Raw genomic sequence first — 26,799 nt, forward strand, 5'->3', positions numbered from 1 at the left:
TTAGTCTAGCCTTTAGATTCTGATAAACTGTTAATGAGAGGTTTGGTCACTGCATACGCTTCTAGTACAAATTCTTTTAAATGCCAAAACACTGTGTGCTGAGATACAAATCCTTACACTGTTAACTAGTGATGAATTCATACTTTTGAACTAATTGCCCACTAAGTCTTTGTGACAACCAAGCTTTTTGTGGGTCTTGAATGAGTTACAGTTTAATAATGCAGCATTCTGGAAATCACAGATTTAGAGTTGCCAGTTCTCTTACTTTGACTGAATTCAGCCTATTAGCCTTCATCAGGACAACCTACAGATGGAAGGTTTAAGTAACTTAAGAACAGCTCATCATTTATCAAAGTCAATGAAAACTGCAAAGCTACCAGTTAATTAGTTTGTCAAATAATTAAGGAATTAGAAGCAGTTACCTAACTCAACCTTTTTGTGAAATATTATTTTAGTGTCTTGTGTTCACAAAGGACAAAACATCACAGTAAATACACATTTCACAACAATAATCTTGACTTTCACAACCCATTTTACCTATCTTTCATTTAAGTGCTCCACTGCTTCATTTCGCTTAGCTTTCACTGCTTACTCGTTGTACAGTAAGTGCCTATAATAAGATTTTTCACAGTTTCACCAAGATATCTATCTGATACATTTGTTGTAAACCCATCACAGGGGAAAACATTTGCGGAAACTTTTCATGAGCACACTCTTCTAGACCAGGGTTTTTTAAACTTTTAGGGCACACGCCCCCCAAGTTTGTCCAATTTCACTCGCGCCCCCCCCAGGCACCCCTCCATCGAGCCAAAATTATAATGCATGTGCAAACATCATTCACATATGACTTGCTGCGTTTAAAGTGCATAGAATTAATTACATTGAAACATAAATATACAGCTCACCTGATTCAGTGTGATGGCTGAGCCTTTTTCTGTGAGGACAACATGCTAATCTGTGGTCAGATTTCTGACAAAACTAACCGTAAATCATCTTCCACAATAAGCATGAGCCATAGCATACTTGCTTTTGATGTACATACTGTACATACAGAAAATGCTGCTTCGCAAAGCCAAGTTCGCAGAGCCCTGACGGTGAGGTTGAGTCGAACATTGAGTATGTTTACATGGGCAACAATACTTTAATATGATTTTAATATGATTAAGACAATACTCTGATTAGAGTCTACCACGTAATCAGCGATTTTTGATTACCTTAATCTGACTAAAGTCATAATTGAACTAAACAGAAATGGAATTAAGGCATGGCAAGATTTTGTGACAGGAATCACACTCGGGGCCTTTCAGTAAAGAACCGCACAAGCACACACACACATCATGAAATGCTGATGTTTTTTTTCTTTCCATTCGACGTGCTGTATTAATAAAAGCAACACTTCATATTCACGTCTAATACCCCAGTTTGTCACGGGGGCATGAATGAAATGTTCATGAGTGTAAGTTAAACTGCCGAACTGCAGTTAAAGTCGAGAAATTAAAGATGAAACGCCCAAAATTACATGAGACTCTGCAGCAAACGTGAATAGCCTGGTGACGCAACATTCAAAAAGCACTTCACGTAATTATATTATTGTCTTATTCAGATAACTATTACTGATGTCCATGTAAAAGTAGTCAGTAGTGTCTTCAAAGTAAGTGAAAGATCCAGATGGGCATCCTGATTTGTTTCAGAAGGGCACTTTTTTGTCAGACGGCTCACAGGCTTGACTTTCATTCACCGTCACTAGTTTTAAAAAAATGGTCCACTTTATTTGTATATATTTTACTGGAACGCATAAACACTACAGGTGCCTGACAGTTAGCTGTGGAGCTAACGTTAATCATATTATTCCCACTAGTGAACGCATAAAAATCATAATCATAATTTACTCGAGTGCACGCCTCAATGTCTCGCACCCCCCTTAATAGGTGCTGGCATGCCCCACAGTTTGAAAACCCCTGTTCTAGACCACTCTAAAATTTTCAACAATTATTAAGTAATCCACAAGCCAATACAATTTTACCACCCCACCTTAAACGAAGTAATCTCTCATTTTAATCTGTGTTTTATTTCAAATTTCTCACTTAGTTTTTTTTTACACTGTGCTTCACAATACATGCAACTCAACCTTCTTCTGTAGTTTGCCCTCTAATTTTGATCTTCACTGTAGATCTGAGACAGACAGAATAAATGGATAGAATCTATAATTTAATTCAATAAAAACGAAATATTTTGTATATATCTAGTATTTTGAAGGTAAGATTATAAAAGATATGATTATAAACGATATATAACACAATATGGCTTAAACACAGCATCTTTACTGCAGTATTGATGTTTTGGATACTGGAGTCAACTGATCTCAAGAAAACAACCCCAGCGGGGGTTCATCGTACAGACTCAGACCACAGGATATGGTTCAATCTAAAAGTAAATTAGACCCCGGACCCTTCCAGGAATCATAAACTTGACCGAATCGCTCATTCCCAACAAAAAAAGATGCGAAAAGACTCTCACCGAGGACTCGAGCTCACTGGGCCGAAACAGATGTGTGTCATGTGTAAATCCCACCAAGTGCATGATGAATTACGCAGAGAACCTAGTTTCATTTCACACACCGACTAGAGGGAGTAAGTGACACGTGGGCCTTTACCAGCGGGAAATTAGAGAGGGGTGTCATGTAAGACTTCTCCTCCTCTCAAAGCAACAAATTCTCAGCCGGCACTAGCTTTGTGCGTGCGTAGCCTACAGCAAGCAACGTGTCTCCCAGTGGTGGAGTCGTTTGCCGAGGTTGTTTCGGATGGCTGGGCGCGAATACGGGGCCCTCCATGTAGGACAGGGCTCCAGAGTGAATCTCACCTGAGCAGGTGCGGTTGGACTCATCCTCGTTGCTGCCACAGTCATCGGTGCCGTCGCACAGCCATCTCTTTGGGATACAGCGGTTGTTCAAGCACTTAAATTGGTCCGCTGGGCAGCTGCGATTGGCTGAGGATAAACAAACAGCCTGTCAATCAATAATTTTAATTCCTTTTAAAGCAGATGAGAGAGTGAAAGGTTCGGGATATATTCTGATTGGCATATGAACATACTGTATTACTGTATGTGCATATGCCAAGTCTCTTAATCATCAATGCATATTTCGCCTTCTACCATCAGTTTTGTTCACATTTATATGTGGGATTAAAGGTTTGCTGCCACTTTATATTAAATGGATTAATCTATTAGGTACTTATTAAAAATAAGTACAATGTACTTACAGTTTTGTGTTCATATTGCACTGCTCAACACAATAGTGCTATTGAGGCAGTATATGGTTATTGTTAGGAACAGGTTTGGTGGTATGGGTAGATTTAAGGGTGGCATAAGGTGTTAGGGATGGGTCAACAAAGTAATTATAAACCTAATTACAAAATATTATGATATTTTTATCTGTAATAAGTGAGTTGTACCAAAAAAAATACTTAAATGTAAAGTAAATAGTAGTGAAAGTCGCTTAATAAAGTGGGACCAAAGGTTCAATAAACTACACTACTTAAAAAACAAATATAATTGTCAATGTTTTGCAAGATTTTATCAAGAACTTGAAGTAAATATAAAATTAATAAAGTTATGTAACATCCATAAGGCCATTACAACAGTTTAGCATTAACAAAATGCTAACTGCAGTATATACAAGAAACATTCAAGCAGCAGGCTAATTAATGGATTCAAACATTTAAATTGCTAATTTGTGTCAGCAACATGCTATTAATATACCAACTATGTAGTGAACACGCTTGCGACATATGCTAACAACATCCTAAAAGTAGTATAAAAATCCGAGCAACATGGTACACAAGTTAACCATGGTAAAAATGCTAAAAACATGCTAGAAGGTTGTGCTAATCAACCTACTTTGAGATCTAGCTGTCATTCCAACATCAAAATGTCAAAAGTATCCTCTCTACAATTAATTTCTAACAATTAAAATGTAAATTACTTCCTCACTAGCCAATTTTAGGAATTACTTTTCCAGTGTTCATTATGTATGACACAATATCTAGTAGTGAGTACCCTCAGCCTTCTGTTTGTGTTTAGATTACAAAAAAGAAAAAAAAGACCTACAGCAGAGGAGTGGATCTTCATCACTGCCGTCTGAACAGTCATCGTCCCCATCACACTTCCACGAGAGCTGAACGCAGCGCTGGTTCTGGCATTGGAATTCTGCTGGGCCGCAGCGTTTCATCTTAGTGACCTCTGATGGGGCTGTAAAGCACAGGAGCAAGATCATTGAGAAGAAAACATACATGCACACACAATAGTCTCTCAAGACTATTAAAACAAGTTTTATTTCTAGATTGAAATAAGGTTGTAAAGTGGTTAGCGTTTACAAAATTCCAGTTCAAATGTAAACTGTACAGATGTGGCTACTGAGAACGCGCGTTTCTTCACACGCAGTGTTGCAATTTGTCACGTGCAGTCACACGTAGTACTGTAGCTGCAAAGGCCGCCTTTTTATTAAAGAAAAAACATTTTTGTGCTTTACGCAATAGCCACTAGGTGGCGCAAGGAACAACCACTTTCCATTGACCTTTTCTCAGTTGTCAATGTTTTTTGTCACATTTGAAAGGTGTGTTTGAGCACGAAACATGCGTGTTTAGATGCATGTATTTGTGTGTGACAGACCGGGCAAAAGAGCGCTCGATTCAGCTTGAGCGGCTGGGTTTCTTTCTTTCCTGATTTTGGAGATAATGAATACATATTTGTATTCACATATGAATACAACAGAAAGACATAAATAAAATAGATTAAATTAGATAAAATAACCTAAGCTATATTGACATTATTTAAAGATATGCAAATATCAGATATAATATAAACATTAACTAAACCAATATGAAACAAACAAAAGCTATAACGATTTAGGATTATACAGTATAATATAAATTAATTAAACTGATTTAAGCCATTTTGAACTAATTTTACAAAGGCCTATCTAAAAAAAAAGATTTTAGATATTTTCTAAAAACAATTAACAACAGAGTATATTATAATTTAATTATTTTAAAATAAAGATTATTTATAAAGTATTTTGATACAAATATTAATAAAATTGTGCAAACAGAGCTTTTTTTTTCTTTTTTTACAAACAGATTAGGAAAAACTACTATTAAAAAGGTGTTCTATGACATCAAGCAAGTGTTTATGTTTTATATAAGGTGGTAAAATTTAAAAATGAAATTAACCATTGCTAGAAAGTAATCAAATCGTTTGTTACAACATCAAAACCCCTTCCTGCAAAGGTGAATCAAATAATGACGGAGAAGTCAAAAAGAGTGAATTTGCGGAGTGGGAAATCATGCATGGAAAATGGAATGGATGTTCTTGACTAGTGGTGAACAAAACATTCCTACCAAAACATGAAGCGCTAAAGCTACAGTGGATTCAAAAAAATGTGCAGTAACGTACAACACCACTGTAATTCACACACGTAATCTCATTAGCTACATCTGTATGTAATATATTCTATATTATTTTTATTACAACTAGTAGTAGCCGCAATAGTAATAGTATTGTTGATGTTGTATTTTTTTTATACAAAATAAGGGTGCAAATGTCTTTGACTATTGGTAAAAGAGTGATTTTTTTCGATTCTTTTCTTCGATTCTTTTCTTCTATTTTTGAATAAAATTATTTTAATTATATATTAATATTTAATTACTATCAGTTATTAGTTACTTTAGTACATTCTTTTTTATTTGAATTAGGTTTATTGTTAAATTCTCAGATAGATGGATGGATGGATGGATGGATGGATGGATGGATGGATGGATGGATGGATGGATGGATGGATGGATAGATGGATAGATGGATAGATGGATAGATGGATAGATGGATAGATGGATAGATGGATAGATGGATAGATGGATAGATGGATGGATAGATGGATAGATGGATAGATAGATAGATAGATAGATAGATAGATAGATAGATAGATAGATAGATAGATAGATAGATAGATAGATAGATAGATAGATAGATCAATGATTGAAAGGGATGGATGGATGGATGGATGGATGGATGGATGGATGGATGGATGGATGGATAGAACATTGATTGAAAGAAAGAGATAGATAGATAGATGGATGGATGGATGGATGGATGGATGGATGGATGGATGGATGGATGGATGGATGGATGGATGGATGGATGGATGGATGGATGGATGGATGGATGGATGGATGGATGGATGGATGGATGGATGGATGGATGGATGGATGGATGGATGGATGGATGGATGGATGGATAGATGGATAGATAGATAGATAGGCAGGCAGACAGATAGATAGATAGACTACTGAAATTCACAGGTCTATTCAAATAAAATTTAGGCTCATCCATTAAAAATAAGCTATTCCATCCGTTCTGAATTACCATTAAACTTGACAAACACAAAATCCATATTAAACTTATTATGGCACACACAATAAAAATTTTGCAAAACAGGAAATCATTTATAAAGTAAATTAAATCCACATGAGTTTGCAACTAATTTAAGACGCACACAAACACAGAGAGCGGCAGCCAAGCCTCAGCTTGAGCAGAGACATTTACATCCCAACTGGAATGGGAAATCAATGGACATATTCAGCTAAACATAAACATGTCTGATCTGATCTATGTCATAATTCCCACAATCACCGCCACCACTGACCAGCTTGTGGGTATCAACACAAAATCTGCATATTCTGCTATCACAATGTTGACAAGACTGAAATATGATTTTATTTGTTTGTTACAAATTAACATTACATCACCTCTATCAGAAAGGATGTAAACAGGTTTTCAGTGGCCAGAAATACTATGCTATTCATATTGTACAATTTAGTACTATTGCTCCTGGTCAAAGTCCCTCTGAAAGCAAAATCAAGTTATGAATGTTTTCCAAAAACAAAACCTAGATTGAATTAAAAATCATATTAAGCATTGATCAATTCTGCCAAATCGGAGCAACCTTTTTATGTCACCTCAGTTTCTCATTATATTTTGTTACCAATCAAATGCTCTCTTGTAATTTGAAGTCAAATGTCAACGTATCCGCAGCTCAAATCGGATCCGAATTTTCCACATACTGAGATGATCGGAAATCCAAGCAACTCCGGGACTACTGTCCATCGGATATTAATGACTTCCAGTCTGTCGCTTGTCATTTGTTGTTTGCAGTGAAAAGGCAGCTTTAGGGTTAGTCCATATTTTACACAATTTGGGTTTAAATAACCCAACATTTCGTAGAGTGTAAATTAAAGCAAGTGCAAACAAACACAGAATAATGTGCTCAAGTGTTTCCTAACATTTCATCAGCAAAGTGTGGATTTACTTCACAAAACAATCAACAGCAGAGTTCACCATATAGGCTATACATGGCAAGTTATACATACAAGCGCTTATGGGCCAATGTTAGCAATGGCACATTGTTACTACAGTTACTGTTTACTAACAATAGTGACAATGTTAAATACTGGCCTGGTATACTTAATAGACCATTATTGGCGCATGCATAAATGCGGATTGTTTTAAACTGATTTTTTTTTAACCAAAAGACAAACTGTTTTTTATTTTGGCTACATTATTGTTGTGTAAACATAGCCTTAGTGAAAAATTGCATCACACATCAAACAAAGCTGCGTATTTAAAGGCCCTTTTAATAACCTAAAGTCAAAAGTAAACTTACATGAACAGGTAATGTTATCCTTCTCCTGATGTTGTCCATCTGCGCATGCGCAAACCCGTCCTGCAGGCGTTGTGAGGCATAAAGCTGATGGACTGCAGCCGCCGTGATTCACTGAACACTGGTTATTACCTGAGGGAAGGCAAATAAAGTCAAATGTCATTTTTGTATGCAACTTGGAGTCATTATGGGTGAGTGAAGATATCAAATAAACTATACTTTAATATATTCAGAGAAGCTACTTTGAAAGCTTCTATAAAAGTGCAGTTTGAACTTTATGCTTTCAGACTACTGCATGTTTTGTTCAGGGGGGGAAAATATTACAGTACAAAGGCCATGACGTTAATATAATAATGAATGAAACCTTAATAGGGTATATGCCGAAGCATGCTAATAGGTCTTTTAATTTGCCAGTAACCTGGGTTAAGCGCTTCTGTTGAAATGTTTGCAATTGCAAACTCGGCGTGTTTAAGGTCGGCTTTCTTTAAAAATCAGCAATCTCCACTGGCTGAGTGATACACGAAATAAAGTGGCTCTCAGATTGTACAAGAAGCACTGCATTAAATTACATTTTTCCCCACCATGGCTTTATAATATGAGCATTTATTTTACCCCAGTATATTCAATCGAGCTTCTGCGCTAACCTGCCGATTCTGACAGGCGCGTGCGAGTAAACAGCTTTTTGTCCTGTTTTACGCTAGAGCAACTGAATGAATGCCAAAGTCTATTTAACTGCTTGTGTTTTAATATCATTACAACATCAATGCTGTAAAAGGAATCATATAAAATGGAAAAAACTCACAATAAACAGTCACCGGACGTTTATCAGTATGGGAACAACACTAGCTTGGCATATACCCTATTATGGTTATTGTTGCCAGAATGTAGCTGCTTTACAATACAGTTAGTTGTGCTACAGATGCAGTCAATCAATCAATCAATTAATCAATACATCAGTAATTTCTGCAGGAACATTTTTCAATTTCTTGGAAATTTCACAATTAAAAAATTGTAAATAACATTTTGAGTTAAACATAAATTGTTCATTTAATTTAAAACTTCCAAAATAAATAAATAAATAAACTATATACACACAGTTTGGCTTGAAACTAACACATTTATCAATATTAAAACAATATTGTTGGTAATTTCTATTATTATTTTAAAACAACTAATAAAACTGTAAACAAAAAAGATATTTATACAGGTCAAAACAGTCAAAAACTGCCATAAACTGCAGGTGGGACAATTTTCAACACATATTTTACTTTATTTTTATATTTTATTTTACTTTGTGGCATTTACAAACAAAAAGTTTGAGCACCAAACTAAATGAGTTTCAACTAGCTGCACGTTCAAGCACTCAACATTTCTAATGCAAATTTCAGTCCCTATGGAGCGCGGCATCCAGAAAGGACATTAAATGACATATTTAAATCCTCGTTCAATAAAACATTGATCTTTGCTCCATTTAAATCAGTAATACAGGTTATCTGGCATAGACTCCCCAGCGGATCAATTGAAGAGTTATCAATTGGACTCTATGGGACATGTCTCTACTGAAGAGATTAATGGAGATTAAAATGGATCACATTAATTGAACACAGCGCATTTGCTTTTAGCTGCCAGAAAACCATAAAGCACAACTTACCATATACACAAATTATTTGTACATACGCTTTATTAACACATTTTTATGCACTTCTAGAAACATAAACTGACTAAGATATAGAACAACTAATCATTTCTGTAAAACATTTCTGTCACATTAAGGTCGCTGGTTCGAGCCCCGACTGAGTCAGTTGGACCACAGTCCAAAGACATGCGGTATAGGTGAATTGGGTAGGCAAATTTTACCGTAGTGTATTAGTGTGAATGAGTGTGTATGGATATTTCCCAGAGATGGGTTGCAGCTGGAAGGGCATCCGCTGCATAAAACATATGCTAGATAAGTTGGCGGTTCATTCCGCTGTGGCTACCCCAGATTAATAAAGGGACTAAGCCGAAAAGAAAATGAATGAATGTTTCAGGTTTTTTATTGTAACAATTTGTTAGAAAGAAAGTAATTAAATATGTTAAATATGAGGAAGTCAGAATCACAACTTGTAGCTGCTAATAACAAAAAATAAATAATATTGACTTGGTCCTTTTGTCATACCCTAAACTGTCAATGTATTCTGGGAGATACAACTCATAGTATTTTAAAATCGGAAATCAAATATTTAAAAATATATTTTGATGTGTTTTGTATAGGTCCAGATAATATATAAAATGGCATTAAATGTTTGTTTTTTTTGCTTATCATTTTCCATTCCTTACTGTTTCTGAGGATTAAGAATTTTTGGATATTTAGATTAGAAGCACATCAGAAACTCTTAAGTGAGGAAAAGATTTGTGCTTATTTATACATAACTTTATTTATTTATTTCTCAGTAAGCGTGAAGAATTTGATGCAAGGATTCAGTTTCATTTAAAGAAAACTGGCAATCTCTAGTGATATTGTTGTCAATAAATAAATGTAAAAAAAATCTAATGTTGTCTGGGTTTTTGTTTGTCAGGTAGCTAAATGGTCCTTAAAATTTTAGAAAGCATTGGATTGTTTGTCTAAATGTTCTGCAGCTGTCTGGTAGTCAATACTACTGCATTCTCATCAAAACATATCAATAATCCATATTACACTGTATTGTTTGGTTATAATTTTGATATTTTCAGAATAATATATATAAACAATGCAACAAAATGCATATCTCTATACGAAAATGTATAACTAGGCTACAGTTAACCATTACACTATCCAATTATTTTTGTTTTCATTTTTTCTAATTAAATGAATCTAAATTAATTTGCATATCTGAAATGATTTGGTGAGTGTATCAGTTGTGCATATTCTATAGTGAGTATATAACTCACTTTCTGATACATCAACTTAGCGTTTACATCTAGTGTAATCTTATCAAAAATATAGATTTATAAACAGGACATTTAATAATCTGGGAGCGTTGACTTGTATTATTATGTATTATTTGGCCATGTATCTTTCATCCCCCCTACTGGACGCATTAGGAAAAACAGGGGTGTAAAACTGTGGGTCGTAAAACTGCCTGGGCCGTAAAACTGCCCGGATCCAAGTTTGCAGACGCCCCATATAGTCGAAGGGCTATTCACCCCATCCCTTTAACCCTACGCCTTCAAGCTAAAGAGAATTGGGATACCACTACCCCTTGGCGTGCACACGCAAAATGGGGGTAGGGGTAAGGGAAAGTGCTAAGGGGTAGAATCAGGATTGGGCCTTTGAGTCAGCCACTATATCAACTTCAAATAATCGCACCTAATTGCAAACTTTAAACAGATTTGCTTCACGTTAGAAGGCTAACGCTGTCAAAAACAACCCGTTCACAAACAGATTCATAAAAATGATCTAAAATGCTACATTATTGCAAGCCAGGGTGATGTCAGTGCCGGTGGTGATGTTACTTTGTAAAATAAACACTAAACACCTGTGCAAGAATGGTACTGCAGTCCAACACTGTTGTTTTGATTACCAATAACTCATTCAGTCATTCACCATTTCGCATTTTTGTAGCTTACTTTTTATAAAACACTGTTGCTTGTGTATATGAATGGTAACTGCCTGAAAGGATTTCTGCTTTTAGTTGAGTAAACAGGGTACAGGCTACAGATGCCAAAAAAACAACTCATTGCTTTTGAAAAAGAGCTAGTCGCTAGAGACAAAACGGGACATCTGGACACAGAAACGACTGACAAATAATACAAATGTCCTGCAAATGCCTCCAGCATGCATTTAAAAACAATGTAACTGATCAGCCCTCTATATCCTTTCCTCAAGGCAACAATAAACATTATGTGAATGCAGGATTTTAAACTGAAACCACTGACCATTTCATAGTATAAGAAAAAACAGTTCTGAGCAAATGATACCCAACTCATTTTCAATTGTCAAGTCATGCACAAAAATGAGCCATAGCAAGCTAATGTAGCATAACATGACGGCAACTGCTGAACAGAGCTCTTGTTTTTCTATTATGCTTGTAACATGCATTATATATTCAGAGGCTTCTTCTGAAAAAAAGTGAGTTATTTCCAAAAATGCTACACATTGTGTCGGATGCGTTCAGTAAAGTTTGGATCTGTGGGATTTCATAAACAAAGCCCTGTAATTTCCTGTAAATGCTAAATGCTCTGCCAGGTAATTATACATTCAGCACAGCTGAGTTCCACTTGGATGCGTTAGCTTAGTTTGTGTATTCACTATCCAATGTTGAGTGCTTCAGTGGGCAGCGACGTCTCCCACAGAGTTGCAGACCCCCTATGTTGAACATTGGCAGGTGCTTACGGCTGCCAATAGATTTAATAACAGGTGCCGCAATGCTGTACACAACATCTGGACAACATCAGTAGCGAAAACACGAGTTTCAAGCTGCCTGTTATGAGCAGAATATGAATTACATCCATTGACCACTTTGGAAATGTCTGGAATGCCTTCGTTATCCAACTTGGAAGCCTTTATTAAGGCTTATTTGTGCATGGTTAATCGTAAATAAAATAGATTGTTTACTCATCCATTTGTCATGCAGTGTGTTAATTGTGTTCTTTCTTCAGTCTAAAGCTTTTTTGGAGAAAACAATCCAGGATTCTATGACGTTCATAGTTTAAACTTACAAATTGCAGTTTCAATGCAGCTTCAAATGGTTATAAACTGTCCCAGCAGTTACTACAGTCAGGTAAACGAGAAATTTAGGCTATGTTTTATATATCCACGCTCACTTTGTGCTTAAAGCAAAGCATATTCAATACAACTAAAACAGAATTGACTTGAAAAACCTATGCAAAAAATAAATCACTGCATTATTTGTCCTCCAAGCTTAAAAAAAATAAATAAATAAAACATTTTTAAAAAGCATCAGGCAGTTGTTTTGGATTTTAAAGATGCTGGCACTAGCTCTGGTATGCAAGCGTTTTTGTGGTTAAAACATTTGCCCAAATCAGCATGTAGAATTGCCATCTGCCTTTTGGGAGTGCTCTGATTGGCTGTTCAGCTACAAATCAGAGTGCGAGAACAAAAATTGAAGTAGCGAAACTAACACACTGGAATCTCAATAAATACTTGCTTCACAGACATGAGGAATATATCCAAATAAAGCTTAATCTGAATTTTTAAATGAACCAACTATACTTGAAAACAAACTTTTTTTGTTTTGTAATCTCTATGAAACAAATGCGAGGTACAGTCCGTTCTGTCAAATGCACAATACATGACTGCAACTACTCAAATGCTGCACAAATTTGTAAACAAAGAGTCGATGTTATTTATGGTGGAGCCTCGTCATCAAGACCAAGTTGTGAATTACTTCAGAAGACCAGCGCAATCTGACTGTATTCAAAGGAATGAGATGTGTAGAATGGCCAAAAGTGAGGTTGGTGTCGTGATCTTGTTCCTTTAAGTGTACATGCGCATTAGCTTGGGCTACCTGATTCAAACGTTTAGAAATTAAACTTATGAGATGGTTGGTGTTTAATTTTATTGGTGATTCCAAATATGTAATGTAATCATAAGCTTGGCAAGCAGTTTTGAAGAATTTGATGTTTTCCCATTCAGACAGAATGCCTGAGCATACTGCCCGAGAAACATTTTTAAAAAATGGCCTCCGAGTGAAAAGACTTGCCTTAAATGGACTTTGATATTTGTATGAGCGAATACATCAGGGATGAGCAAAAAATTGTATTTTTGTTTACAGTTTGTATGTGTGCAGCACTAGTTACAGTTTCTCTTTGTGGAATGACAATAAAGATTTCACCACCTATGTTTTTGTGTCAGTCGGTTTTTGTTCATTTGGTGTATTCACAAACAGCTTTTTAGTACAGACGGGACCATACATAATCGATGTGAGGTGACAAAACAGTTGGTGTTTATCACCGCTAATTCTTTAAGTCAGTTTGGGGTATCACATTTTCTTCCTCAGTTCTGATAAATTGGAGTACTTTGAGGTTGCACTAAAAATGGACTGAGCAATATTATAGAAATCCACAATATGGAGATAAAATCTGAATGTTTTGTTTTCCCAATTTTATTTCAATTTTTTTGAAGAAATAAGTAAGTAACTAGTATTGAATGAGAATGACTTGTGTACATGAATGCCCAAAACGCAAGAAAGAATTTCTGCTTTTAGTTGAGTAAACAGGGTACAGAGTACAGATGCCAAAAAAACTACTTATTTCTTTTGAAAATCAGCTAGTCGCTGGAGACAAAATGGGACATCTGGACGCAGAAATGACTGGCAAATAACTGTAAAAAAGTAAGTAACTAGTATTGAATGACAAAGGATTGGCAAGAAAATGATCAGGATACTTTAATTCTGGAAGTGAATTAATACTTTAAATCTGACAGCAGCTGGCTTTTTTTGTTGAAGTCGAGAACTATGCTAGCCTAGGTTACAGTTCAGATTTATGTTCACATTTGTACAGTACCTGAGATTGCTGGGTCACTTCTGGCTTGCCATTGACTGGTTGTCATTAAGAATGACATTTAGTATCTCTACCAGAGGCAACATATGAGTATCTCTACGGGAGCCGTCACAACGATTAACCTTGAGCAAAAGTCGAAGACAAAACGAACATTCATCATCACCCTCAGTCACCTTACTAGCTCCACTGACACTCACAACTAAGAGGTGTGTTGATCAATGCCATTTTACACCAACAAGAACAAAATACGACATATTTCGGGGAAACCGAATGTGTACAATAAAAGCTGCCACCAGCAGGCACAATTTTCTCTTTGCAAATTGCCCCATATTATTTCAAATATCACAGCAGAGTGATAGAGAATACTGCCAAGTATAGATGCAGAAAAATCCCTGCAAATTTCTCTAGAACAACGGTTAGTCACCAGAGCCTAAAGAAGACATCGGGATTCAGGGCCTTGTAATGACAAATCATATACATTTCCTGCAAATGCCTTCAAATTAGCCTTTGAAATATCAGAGAAGTTAGGCTTCTTTGATCCAGGCCCCAAAAATTGCTTGGATCATGAAGTCTTAAGGTTAAAATTACCATTAAGTATCCTTCTCTGGGAATATCCATTGCAAAGCATTTATTCAAATTCTGCGACTTGGTGTGGCATTAGCTTCTAGTATGTTCAGCTCTTTAAAAGGTGAATGCATGCTGTGTGATAAATTGCATTTCCATATATTGTACAGTGTACCAAGCTTGCAGCAGCCCATTGTTTGGCCTCTAGGCAAAGCTAGGGGGAAGTGATGGGAAGTGATATATATTAAGAAACAGACCACCCCTTTCCAACTCCGAAGGCACATTACAAGTCAAAGTCGTTTATATCATTACAGTCTTTGGCAAGACTTCAATACAGCTTCAAATCTACAACATACATATTCATAGTTACCTTTCTGGCTCTGAGGGTCATACACCTGAATCCCAAAGAGAGGTGGTCTTTCTGCCCGCAGTAGTGAAACATCATCGGATAACAAATCCAGACGGAATATCGAGGCGTTCATGTAATCGGTCCAGAATATGTAGTTTTGGTAGTGCGCAATCCCAAATGGATGGTTCAACTCTTTCCCGCTGTAGACCACCTGTGAAAAAGCAGACTTTTTTTGAGTCACAGGGAAACATTGAGATGAATACATGGAGGAATGGAGATGGCAGAGAAGTGAAGAACCGACTCACTCATTTACTAACCGTTCTGTGGCTGCCGTTGAGGTAGATTTTCTCGATGTGGTCATAGTAGGCGTCGCACCAGTACATGACGTTAGACGAGTGGTCAAGGGTGAGGCCATTGGGCCACAGCATGTTGGATGTGACGAAGATCTGACGGTGAGATCCATCCATCCAAGCTTTTTCTATACGTCCTCTGCTGTCAATCAACTCATCCTCCTCCCAGTCCGTCCAATACATCCACCTAAAGAACCAGTGGAGATTTTTAGACTACCATAGCTGCTCAAAAATGTGGATTAACATTGGTCTGGTGTTGTTCACACTCACAGCTGCCTATGGAGATTTACTGTCCTGCAGAGTTCAACTCCAGTTCTATTCAAATAAACTTGTTTTTTCAAGTGAAGCTGCGGTCACACTGCACATTTCTCTGCATTCCATTTATACGCACGCGAATGCATCAGACAGGAAACGCAAGCTCATGCGGTAAGTTTTACATTACTTGACTGCGTGAATCCAATCGAGGATCAAAACATGATCTCTGGAAAGAAATTTTAAACATGGACCAATCGCTTACTTTGTTAAATGTCTAATCATCTTGTTTAATCCTGTCCCTTTTCGCAGCGCCGTACGAAAGAATTTTGCATGCTCAAACTCTAGTGTGACTGCAGCTTAATCCTGAAGATTTAGTTCATTTTTTCAGGTGTGTTTGATTGGGGATGGAGCTAAAGTGACTACTGAGTGCCAGAGTTGCCACCTCTTGTAATAAATGGTAAAAAAAAACCTTTCCAAATTTTCCCATAATTGTTGCGGGAAAGGCCTGCAAAACTTGCCAACTTCCCTGTTGTTTCTGGTAAAAACGGTTCATCATGGCTCTCAAGGTAGTTAAGAAACCCAGTGGTGAGTCCAATTAATATCCATGGTGGAAACAATTTAAGAAATTTTGGAACTGAATGCAACAAACAACAACCAAACACTTCTGAGTAGTTCTCAGAAGAATAAGTCTTTACTGTTGCCTGTTGAACAGATGTGTTTTGGAACACTGCTTTCTAGCCAATCATCCATCTTGCACCGCCAAACCCAAATCAGCTGGTTTTTACAAGCTCAATGTTGACAAATTGTTTTTTGGAACTTTGTCCAGGGGTATTCCAGAAAGCTAGTTTAGCTTGCTTACACATTAACCTTGAACTCTGGGTTGATTAACCCTAAACCTGCTTACTCAAGTTTTGTTGGTTACCAAAGTGGCCTTGGGGGTAAATTCAGTTGTTCAGAGTTTGGTAACGAAAACAAAACATGATATCAATAGAACACCAAAGAGACTGTATGCCAAACAAGAATATACAGTATACTGTATAATGGTTGGTTGTAATGGCTTCCACATTTGTTGTCCCACTTTGGCTGGTCCCACTTAAAATACATATAAGTAGAAAAAAACAATTTCATAACATTGTTTAATAGCAGGTTATGTTCAGAGCATAAGTTGCTATGGCAACTTCATTCATTCATTCTTTCTTTCATTTTATTTTCGGCTTAGTCCCTTTTTTAATCTGTGGTCGCCACAGCGGAATGAACCGTCAACTTATCCAGCATATGTTTTATGCAGCGGATGCCCTTCCATCTGCAACCCATCACTGGAAAACATCCATAAACACTCATTCACACGCATACACTACGGACAATTTAGCCTACCCGATTCACCTTTAGTGCATGTCTTTGGACGGTGGGGGAAACTAGAGCACCCAGAGGAAACCCACGCAAACACGGGGAGAACATGCACACAGAAATGCCAACTGACCCAGCCGAGGCTCAAACCAGTGACCTTCTTGCTGTGAGGTGATTGTGCTACCCACTGCGCCACCATGCTGCCTTACCTCTGTATTTGGAACCAAAAGTTAAGGTTACCTGCTTACATACCTTTAAATGGATTTTAAGTTGAATTATCTTAAACCCAGTTTTAAATAGAAGTTGTGTTTTGGAACAGAATTTGGTTATAAAGTGGCCCACACTATGTACCCTGTTCGGAAACACAGCTTCCATATTAAGCTACGTTTTGTCAAAGAAAGGTCACCATAAAATGATTCTTTAAAGGAATTGAGGACAATGTCCTCACTTAACCATGCTCTTACAATTGGATGTTATTAATAATTCCTCAAACTTCGGGAGTCAAAACTTTGTTCAGCAACTCTCTCAAACGTCTTATTTTTCCTAGTTCAAACTTCCCACATCTCAAATTTAACACTGTGACACAGCCTTGCGCGTTTGAACACAGCCTAACATAACATGACAGAGGGAATTGACTCTCCCTGCTCATATTCAGTGACCTGTTGAATAATTCATAAGGCAGGACTATGAGTGACAGCACCTGCTGTGAACAGGCAAATCGGCCGAGTGATGGAGATGGAGAGCAAATGCGATCAGGACCTAGAGTCATAACCGCTAATCCTCCATCTTATCATGTTAGCACAGACAGGAAATGACATGCGTACATGGGATACGGAAGGACAGACGCGGTAAAGGACAGTTTCTAGAGAGCGGAATGGGATTTAAAAGGGGAGAGATTAAGCTGGGATAGGTACTGAATATTCAGCATACCGGCTGCGGAGGCTTAAGCGGTGATCCGAAGTTCAAAAAAGATCTTGGACTGTTTGAAATTTTAAACCAATTTCCAGTAACACAATCACAGATTAATTGCAGATTAAAACTGATTACTGGTAATTACTCCAAAGACTTCATGTCATATTTGCAACTAAATGACTCAAAATTCCAACATACTAAAGCTATTAAAAAACAGACAACCAAAAGCCAGAAACCCATTACGGGGATAAACATGTCAAGTGTTCACACATGGAAAAAGTCACTAAAATATAAGCAGAAACTGGAACCTGCCTTTAAACTTTTAAACCTCTTATGTCAGGCTTCACCGTTCTGCCAAGGCAGCGATTTGAAGTCATGGAGTCTCCATATTCCATTTAAGCCTTTCCATCTGAGCAATGTCATCGAATAAGGATGTTTTAAACATACCATGGTAATACTTAACACATCATAGTAATATAAGCACCATGGTAACATCAATGAATTATTCAAAGTATCTATAAACTTTTTATCCTTGACATGTATCATCAAAAATCCCTAAAGCATAGTAATACACTATGATCCATGCCCCATTTGTACAATAGTAATACCATTGCATAATCTATATCACAGGTTCAATGTATGTAAACACTGCTGTAATAACCAGGGGTGTATTCCAGAAAGCAAGTTCTACTTACCGTCTACTATATCTTGATTAACCCTGAACCTGCTTAATCGAGGTAGGTACTCCTGGGCTTAGTTATCTCAGAGTCTGTTAGCCAAACCTCCAGAGCAGATTATGTTCAGAGCAAACTGTAAGATGCTATGACAAATTACATACGTACCTTGGTTTTTGGAACCAAAACTTTTTTTGCATACATATCCTTAAGTGAAGTTTATTTATAAACTAATTTCAAAAGGATCACATGATTATGATTGCTTGCAGCCGGTCCCACATTATTCAATTTATGATTCACCAATCAGACGATTCCTAAGCCACTATAAATACCCTCAGTTCCATATAACAGCCATCTTCGTTTTGAAGAATCCCCCCTTCCACCCCTACTCCTCCTCCTTTACTTGATGGGTGGCATGGTGGCCCAGTGGTTATCACTGTTGCCTCACAGCAAGAACGTCACTTGTTCTAGTCCTTACCAAGCCAACCGATGTTTCTGTGTGGAGTTTACACGTTCTCCCCGTGCTTACATGGGTTTCCCCCGGGTTCCCCGGTTTCCGCCCACCGTCCAAAAACATGCAACTTAAGTTAATTGCCTAATCCAAATCGGCCCCATAGACATGCTCCTAGTAAGTAGTTATCTCTTAAGAGCAATCACTATCTGTTCATTAGCTACTACAGCAGGGGAGTTCTCGAGATCTACCTGAGCTCAAACTCCCCTCTTGCCTTGCAAACGAGAGGGAGCCCCGGGCTCGAGGATCTTATGAGCTCAGAGCTCTCTCCCGGGACAGCATGCCAAACAAGCTTTATAATCAATCATTAGCTAAGTGTGAACTCGTGAAACTTATACAGGTATGTTGCGTAACCTGCTTTTTGGAAAACCCCAGTACCATAACATATACAAAAATTGAAAATAAAATGATTTTATTCCAGCACAATGCTTTTTTGCTAATGAAAACAGAGAAAGTACACAGTTGAAATTTCTTGATGAAATCTCTAAGCACAAAGGGCAAACATCCCTGCCCCCAGTATACTGTAAATGGCTGGATTTCGTCCAAGGCTTTAGCAGCTTGAAATCCCTGCAGAAGAAGCTTTTAAATGCTGCTGTAAGCAGGAATGGTATCATGGGCTTACCCATTTAGAGGATCCACAACAATGGCCCTGGGATGAGACATATTGCCTTCTAAAAGCGTTCTCCTGGTCTGAGAGGGCCTGTCCAGCCCAGCCACGTTGATGGTTTTTCTATAACCGTCATTTGTCCAGTACAAGTTATTACCAATCCAGTCCACCGACATACCCTCGACATTATCCAGCTCTAGAGAAAGAGAGAGCAAAATGAAACTGAGAAAATGTTGTTCTTTTTGCTTGATAACATCAAAGATGGCTCAATTAATCACTGTCCTCCTCTAATTCTTCCCACTGAAATTATGCGGTTATGACCGGCGAGCTTCCCTGACGACTGAATTGCACAAAATGTATGATAAATAACTTCCCATTTGGAAAACAATGACTACAGAAGCACTCAAGCACAGGTGGTCTGATTCTACAACACCACGCCGCATGGTTGCACAGATAATTTATTACATAGTGAAAATTTGTTCGTTAAATGATATTTTACAGCTTTTTCCACAATAAAATTGCATATTTACATAAAATCTTAGAATAAAGCACAGTTCATAACCAACATACCCTCCTTAAGGATTGTTTCCCGCGCAGTTCCGTCAATCTTCTGCCGTCCGATTAGGAAGCTTGTGGTGTCGGCAAAATATACGTAGCCACTTTCCGCATGAAAATCCAGCGCTCGGGGACTCACGAGTCCTTCGATTTGAATCAAATGTTCATCGCCCGACTTGATATTCATATCCAGACCTCGAATAACCCCAGGTCGTCCTTTTCCGTAAAACAGGAACAGCTCGTTCTTTGGTTCTGCAAAGAAACGATTAAGCAAGTAAACAAATGCCGTTGAGGAACGCAATAAGCCATCCACCACAGCACTGTCAAAGCTTAATTAATTGACATAATTAGCCTCCATTTTTCCATTCAGTTCTGCAAATTAAAGCCTTTGACAAAAAAACTGTATCCAAAGCGAGAGGCTCAAGCTAATTACATTAGCTTAATTAAAACCAGAATTAGTTCCACTGATTTGATTCTATCGAAATCAATCATCTTTTGGTGTATAACAGTTACATTGTGTTTGTAATTGTATCTGAGTGTGTGTGATAGTAACCAGGGATAAACGGGGGCCAAAATGGAGGCAGTAAAAAGAGGCACACGTATTTATGAAGCAAAATGTTTTCGAAATCCATTACTTACAGGCCGTAAGGGTGCCAATATGTTGATTGCAATTATTATTAGGTCTGACAGTGAAATCCGGAGAGACAAAGGGAGGAAGTGGAATATACAATGAAGGAACCAATTATGCAGTTTTTAACTTCATAAAAGGACATCATTTTCTGAACCTAAATTATTCTTTTTTGTGTGTGAACAATGAACATAAATTAGAGTCATTATTGACCCTCAAATCAAATGCAAATCAATCCGCTGCTTTCCAATCAAAAGCTCTGTCACAATCAGTGATGTTCAATGATATTACATCAAGGTAAGGCAAAAATGTTTCTTTCTAGACTATACAGTACTTTAAATAATGGTGTTGTAATGCCTGTTCTCGTACAATCTAGTGATTTAAATTATTTACAAATGAATGGTACTTCATTCATAACGAATGAATGACGAGTCTGGAATTAGTTCAAAAACAGCTTCACATTATAACACTTAAGATAAAAACAAAGCACTCGACTGGATGGAGCTACAGTCAAAGGCAATGTAAAATAGCAAATGCGTGCTTCCTATTGACGCACATGAGCTGGATTATATATTACAGCTATATATCAAGCTCAATGACACATTGCAATTATGAATAATATTAATCGAGAAAATATGGAAAGTCATCCAGTGACAAGCCAACACACTTATAACAACTTGCATCAAAAACACATAAATCACAAAACAATATTTAATCTGTACATTTATATAATTCACTGTCATAGTTAGGATAGGGTTAAGGTGATAGCTTAGCCAAAAATGAAAATTCTCTCATTATTTACTCATTGTTGTCATTATTTTATATTTTTTGAAGAACGTTGGAAAGCAGCAGCCTTTAACATTCATGCATGTCGCCCAATTTGGCAGCGTACGATGTCTAATGTAAAACATCGCGGTGGACGATGACATCACCTGTGAATTATTTATGAATAATTAATTAATAACAAATGAATTATTGATTAATAGTCATAATAAGGTATCGACACTGTTCAAAATCTTGTTTCCTATCCAGGAGCAGAGAGAAACTCAAACATGTTTGGATAAAAGAGAGTAAACGATTTTGAGTAAAACTATTCCTATAAGGGTTTGGTTTTAATTACAATTTTGACAATAGGGGTAAGGTCATAAAGTTAGATAAGGTTGTTTAGTTGAACTTTTATAGTTAAGCGATTAGGCTTAGGTTAAGATAAACCTTTTTTTTACTATTTTGCCATTTTGCCTCAGTTTGGGTTAAGGGCTTGAACATTATAATTAGCAACTACGCTAATTAAAAGTGTTAAGAAAATCTAAAGTTTAGAAATTAGTCTGCCTCGACCCAACTTCCACTCTAAATGGTGTGTTGATGTTCATTACTCAAAATGGCTGAATTATGATAGAGATTTATGTCTCTGTATTGTTTGAGATGACCAAATGACAGCAACTGTAGAATGGGGATGGGTGTGGGGCACAAAGAACCATCTCATTCAATAGGATGTTGAAACTGCAATAATATAGAAAGAACAGCTGTGTCAACTGCCAAGGAGCAACTCCATTAACATATAAATGCAGTAAACTAAAACAGTATAAATGTTTAAATGGAGATTTATCGGGGTTCATTCGGACTTAGCTAAACCCAGAGTATTGAGACTCCTATGCTAAATAAACAGCTTCATTGAGATCTTCTACGTCCTCATCATTTCTCACATACTCTTGAGTGAAAATGTTCAATAACAAATTTACAATCAGACCTTTTTTTACATGACAAACCAACACAATCTCACGGCAATTCGTAACTTTTTGATTTAGTGGCTAATTCGTACGAATTTGTACGATCTAATACGATTTGCTCATTCCCAAATGACGGTTAGGTTTAGGGGTGGGGTTAGGTGCCACGCCTCCTTTTTAAAATCGTACAATTTGTACGAATGAACTCGTACGAATTCGCTACTAAACTGACAAAATGTAAAATACTTACGTTTTCTTGTGAGATCAGGCTGGACAAACCTAAAAATAACATTTAAATTTCATAAATCTACAGGTAAAATATTCAGAGTGCTACATGATTTTGTAATTTTTGTTTTGTTAACTGTTAATGTGACCTGCCATCTGAAGTTTAAGAAAAAAAAAACTCTTTTAAAACTCCTTTATGGCCTACACACACACACCCACACACACACACACACACTATTATAGTCAATGATCCTGATGCCAAGAGACAAAACATATCAATTTCCCATGTATGCCGTAATGTCCTGAACCTGTGCTATTAATCACAGAAACGTGTCCATTCTTCAGTGTCTCATGGCTCCATAAATTTGGTCATAAATATCCATTTCGGTAAACCCACGAGGGCCATCCATCTGATATACGGCTTCATATAGCATCCCCCTTTCCTTTGGGAAAAAAACCCCTAAAAACATCTACATAAGAGACCCATTTCCCAATGCTAATCAGACATCTGGGATCTACAGAAGGAGGAGATATTAAAGAGAAATTGGTTTTGGCGCCCTCACTTTTGCAGGACTTTCCGTCGCTGGCAAGGACGTGGCCGGTCCGGCAGCGGCACACACGTGATTTGTAGTTGTGGCTCAGGAGACAGATATGAGAGCATCCACCCTTTCGTCCATGTGGGTCAGGGCTGCACGCATGAGTCCTGACTGGAAAAAGAGAGAGGTCAGCATCAACCAGCTAGCATTGTAAAAATATCCCTTCAACAACATACTGAAAATCTTTCCATTTATTCCTGATAAGCATATCTGTACTACCAAGATTATTTTTAGAACAGACTTTTATAAAACAGTAGGTAAAGATACTGCTACGTGGTAAACAACAAAATGCTAAATGCTAGGTAGTAAAAATCTACTTAAAAAGTCACTTTAATTTGGTTGAGCCATATTTAATATGATTGAATGGTGTTTTAGTTCATGTAAAAGATCATGCTAATATCTGCTTTAATTTTGAAATAAACTTAAAAAATATGTATGTGAGGAAAAATAGGGTTGTGAACTTCTGGTGAACAGTTAATGTGACTTTTTTTCACTTTTATACGGTTCCTTTTACAGCATTAATGTTGTAATGTAACAAAAATATAATAAGTTAATAGATTAAGGCATTCGTTTAGTTGTTCAAGCGTAAAACGAGATGAAAAGCACCCGTCAGGATCAGCAGGCGAATGCAGTAACTCCATTGAAAATACTGTGGTACAATAAATTTTCATATTGTGAAAACAACAGCGGAAAAGAGAGACTGATGCTGACATGGCTCCACAGGCTCCGAGATTCCTTCATGAACCTCAACCACAGCTAACGCTCACACTGGGCTTTTACAAACCTTCCACCCTTCATTATCTTACACTCTTCATATTTATATTGTTATTTTGCCCTGAATGTGTCTTCTGTACACGATGTTTCACGGGTAAATACTGTATAAGTGCATGCCTTAAGTTATATGTAAAGTGTATTTATAAGTAACTTTATCAGTAGATTCACTCTATGTAAGTTTACAGAGTTGTACACTGTGTACTGACTCTCACAAGTGTATCTCGAGTTATTTTGTGTGATAGTTAAATATATTTTAAATAAACTGCAAACAAAAAAATATATAAACTCTTCCCTCTTAGTCACATGCCTGTCTGATGGCTCATTATGCAGCTTATTATGCAGGTCTTTGTCCTCTCAGGTGTGAATCACTGCATTAGTAATGATAGTCCACGCCTTCTCGCATAGACCATTTTCCCTCAAAAAGTGACTTAGAATATTTAATTCAATATATTGTGTTCTGTGAGCAAGTAAACAAGATGATTCTCACATCATTTTGAAGCAAAAACACTAGGCTACAAGATCCATTTTTCAAAAGTCTTGTGAACAAATGTTCTGTGTGTTTCATGGCCTTGTTTCAGTGACTTCAAAATGTTAGTTTTTCACTAACCTCGCATAAACATTTCTTTCTCAGAAACACAAACACATACAAACATTCTGCTTGGGTATTATTGTAGCCCAGCTTGTGCTGTTCATCACACTTTGGCCATTAATATTTTTTAAGATACTGAAAACAACACAAATATCAGTGCATGTCAAAACTTCTCCAAGGCCCCAAAACACCCTCAGACCCCTGGGGGTTAAAGCCATAGTGCGGAAAAATGTATTTTAATGCAGTGCTTCTGGTACATTCTGAGGCCCACTTTATATCGTATATCTATCAGGAAGTGGAGATTGTCAATTTTTAAAGAAAGCGGACCTTAAATGCGCCGATTTTGTAACTGCAAACAGTTCACCGGAAGCGTTTGACTCAGGTTACTGAAAAATGTAAAGTTCTTCTGTATAATTCTGCATATACCCTATTCAATAGTCATATAGAAGTAAGCTACAGCTAAAAGCTAATACATATTACATGAATATGCTAAAGAAAATGTTTAATAGAAAGAGTAGCAATTAAATTAAAAGTAAGTTGAGACAAATAGGCTTGAAAACCTTTCAAATGTTTCAAAATGTTTGTAAAATGTGTTGGTTGTCAAAGATCAAACTTCTGGTTGAACGATGTGATATTATGTACTCAGGTTTATCAGCTATTTGAAAAACTAAGCTAAACGCTAATACAAAATTTTGTGCAGGGTTTTGGTTTATGTCAAACATCTTTGTATGGAAACTACAATGGAAACTGCAAATTAACCATAATATGGAAACTACAATGAAAACTGCAAATTAACCATGGTATGGAAACTACAATGAAAACTGCAAATTAACCATGGTATGGAAACTACAATGAAAACTGCAAATTAACCATGGTATGGAAACTACAATGAAAACTGCAAATTAACCATGGTATTTGCTGTGGTCAAATAAAATAAATTGCAAGAAAAATGTATTAATTACTCTGTAATATGGGTAAATGCTAATACAAAATTTAACCCAGCGCTTCTTCAATGATTTAATGTGGCAAAATGCTGAAATTTATACAATTGAAAATTGTTAAACTGTTATTTTTTAATAGTATGAATAATATTTTTGTTCCTTTTGTAAAATAAAAAGTTGATATTGTCATTGGTTGCCAATTCTTGTCCAATGTGAAATATTCTGAAGAAAATCTGATGATTGAGAGCAATATACTGTGTGTAAAAACACCATAAGCATTGTAGTGAATTATCTCAAGGGGAAAATGTTAATAATTATTCATAATTAGTCATAATTAATTATAATATTTAGATCAGCTTTATATGCTTTTATTTGACGTCAAGTGTTTATTTGTTTGAAGAACGTTAATTTCTGGGTTATATGAAATTAATTGGCGGTTCATTCCACTGTAGCGACCCCTGATTAATAAAGAGACTAAGCTGAAAAGAAAATGAATGACTGAAATGCATTTGTTAAAATACAACTCTACAGCATCTTAAAAAAAAGCAAATAAATCTGAAATCCTGATTTAGCCTTCAATAAAAACACAGTTTTTTAATATTTCTCACATTTGATGACAGATGCGGCATTTCATGTAATGGTATTCCCAATTACTTTAGGAGAAATTGAAATGACAACCTCATCATCCAAATCACTCATACATTCATTCATTCATTTTCTTTTTGGCTAAGTCCCTTTATTAATCAGGGGTCCCCACAGAGGAATGAACCGCCAACTTATCCAGCATATGTTTTACGCAGTGGATGCTCTTCCAGCCGCAAACCATCACTGGGAAACATCCATACACACTCATCCACACACATACACTATGAACAATTTAGCTTTCCCAATTCACAAATCACTCATATATAAACCATACTTCTAAAATGTTTGTAAATTGTATTTCTTACATGCATTGTTGTAATATTGCACAATATCTAAAAACAAATATAGCCTTCCCCTCTAGT

General features: G+C 36.7%; 1 protein-coding gene across 1 annotated transcript in view; it reads right to left on the reverse strand.

The window, feature by feature from the left end:
* The window catches only part of lrp1ba (low density lipoprotein receptor-related protein 1Ba), a 407,482-nt gene that overhangs the window by 297,586 nt on the left and 83,097 nt on the right, over window positions 1-26,799 (reverse strand). The window contains 8 exon segments of the mRNA XM_056448564.1: window positions 2,860-2,985; window positions 4,105-4,245; window positions 7,712-7,840; window positions 15,126-15,315; window positions 15,422-15,641; window positions 19,776-19,956; window positions 20,331-20,567; window positions 23,456-23,599. Coding sequence (XP_056304539.1) covers window positions 2,860-2,985; window positions 4,105-4,245; window positions 7,712-7,840; window positions 15,126-15,315; window positions 15,422-15,641; window positions 19,776-19,956; window positions 20,331-20,567; window positions 23,456-23,599 — 1,368 coding nt within the window.

Source organism: Danio aesculapii, chromosome 22 (genome assembly GCF_903798145.1).
Source record: "Danio aesculapii chromosome 22, fDanAes4.1, whole genome shotgun sequence".
NCBI classification, from domain to species: Eukaryota; Metazoa; Chordata; class Actinopteri; order Cypriniformes; family Danionidae; genus Danio; species Danio aesculapii.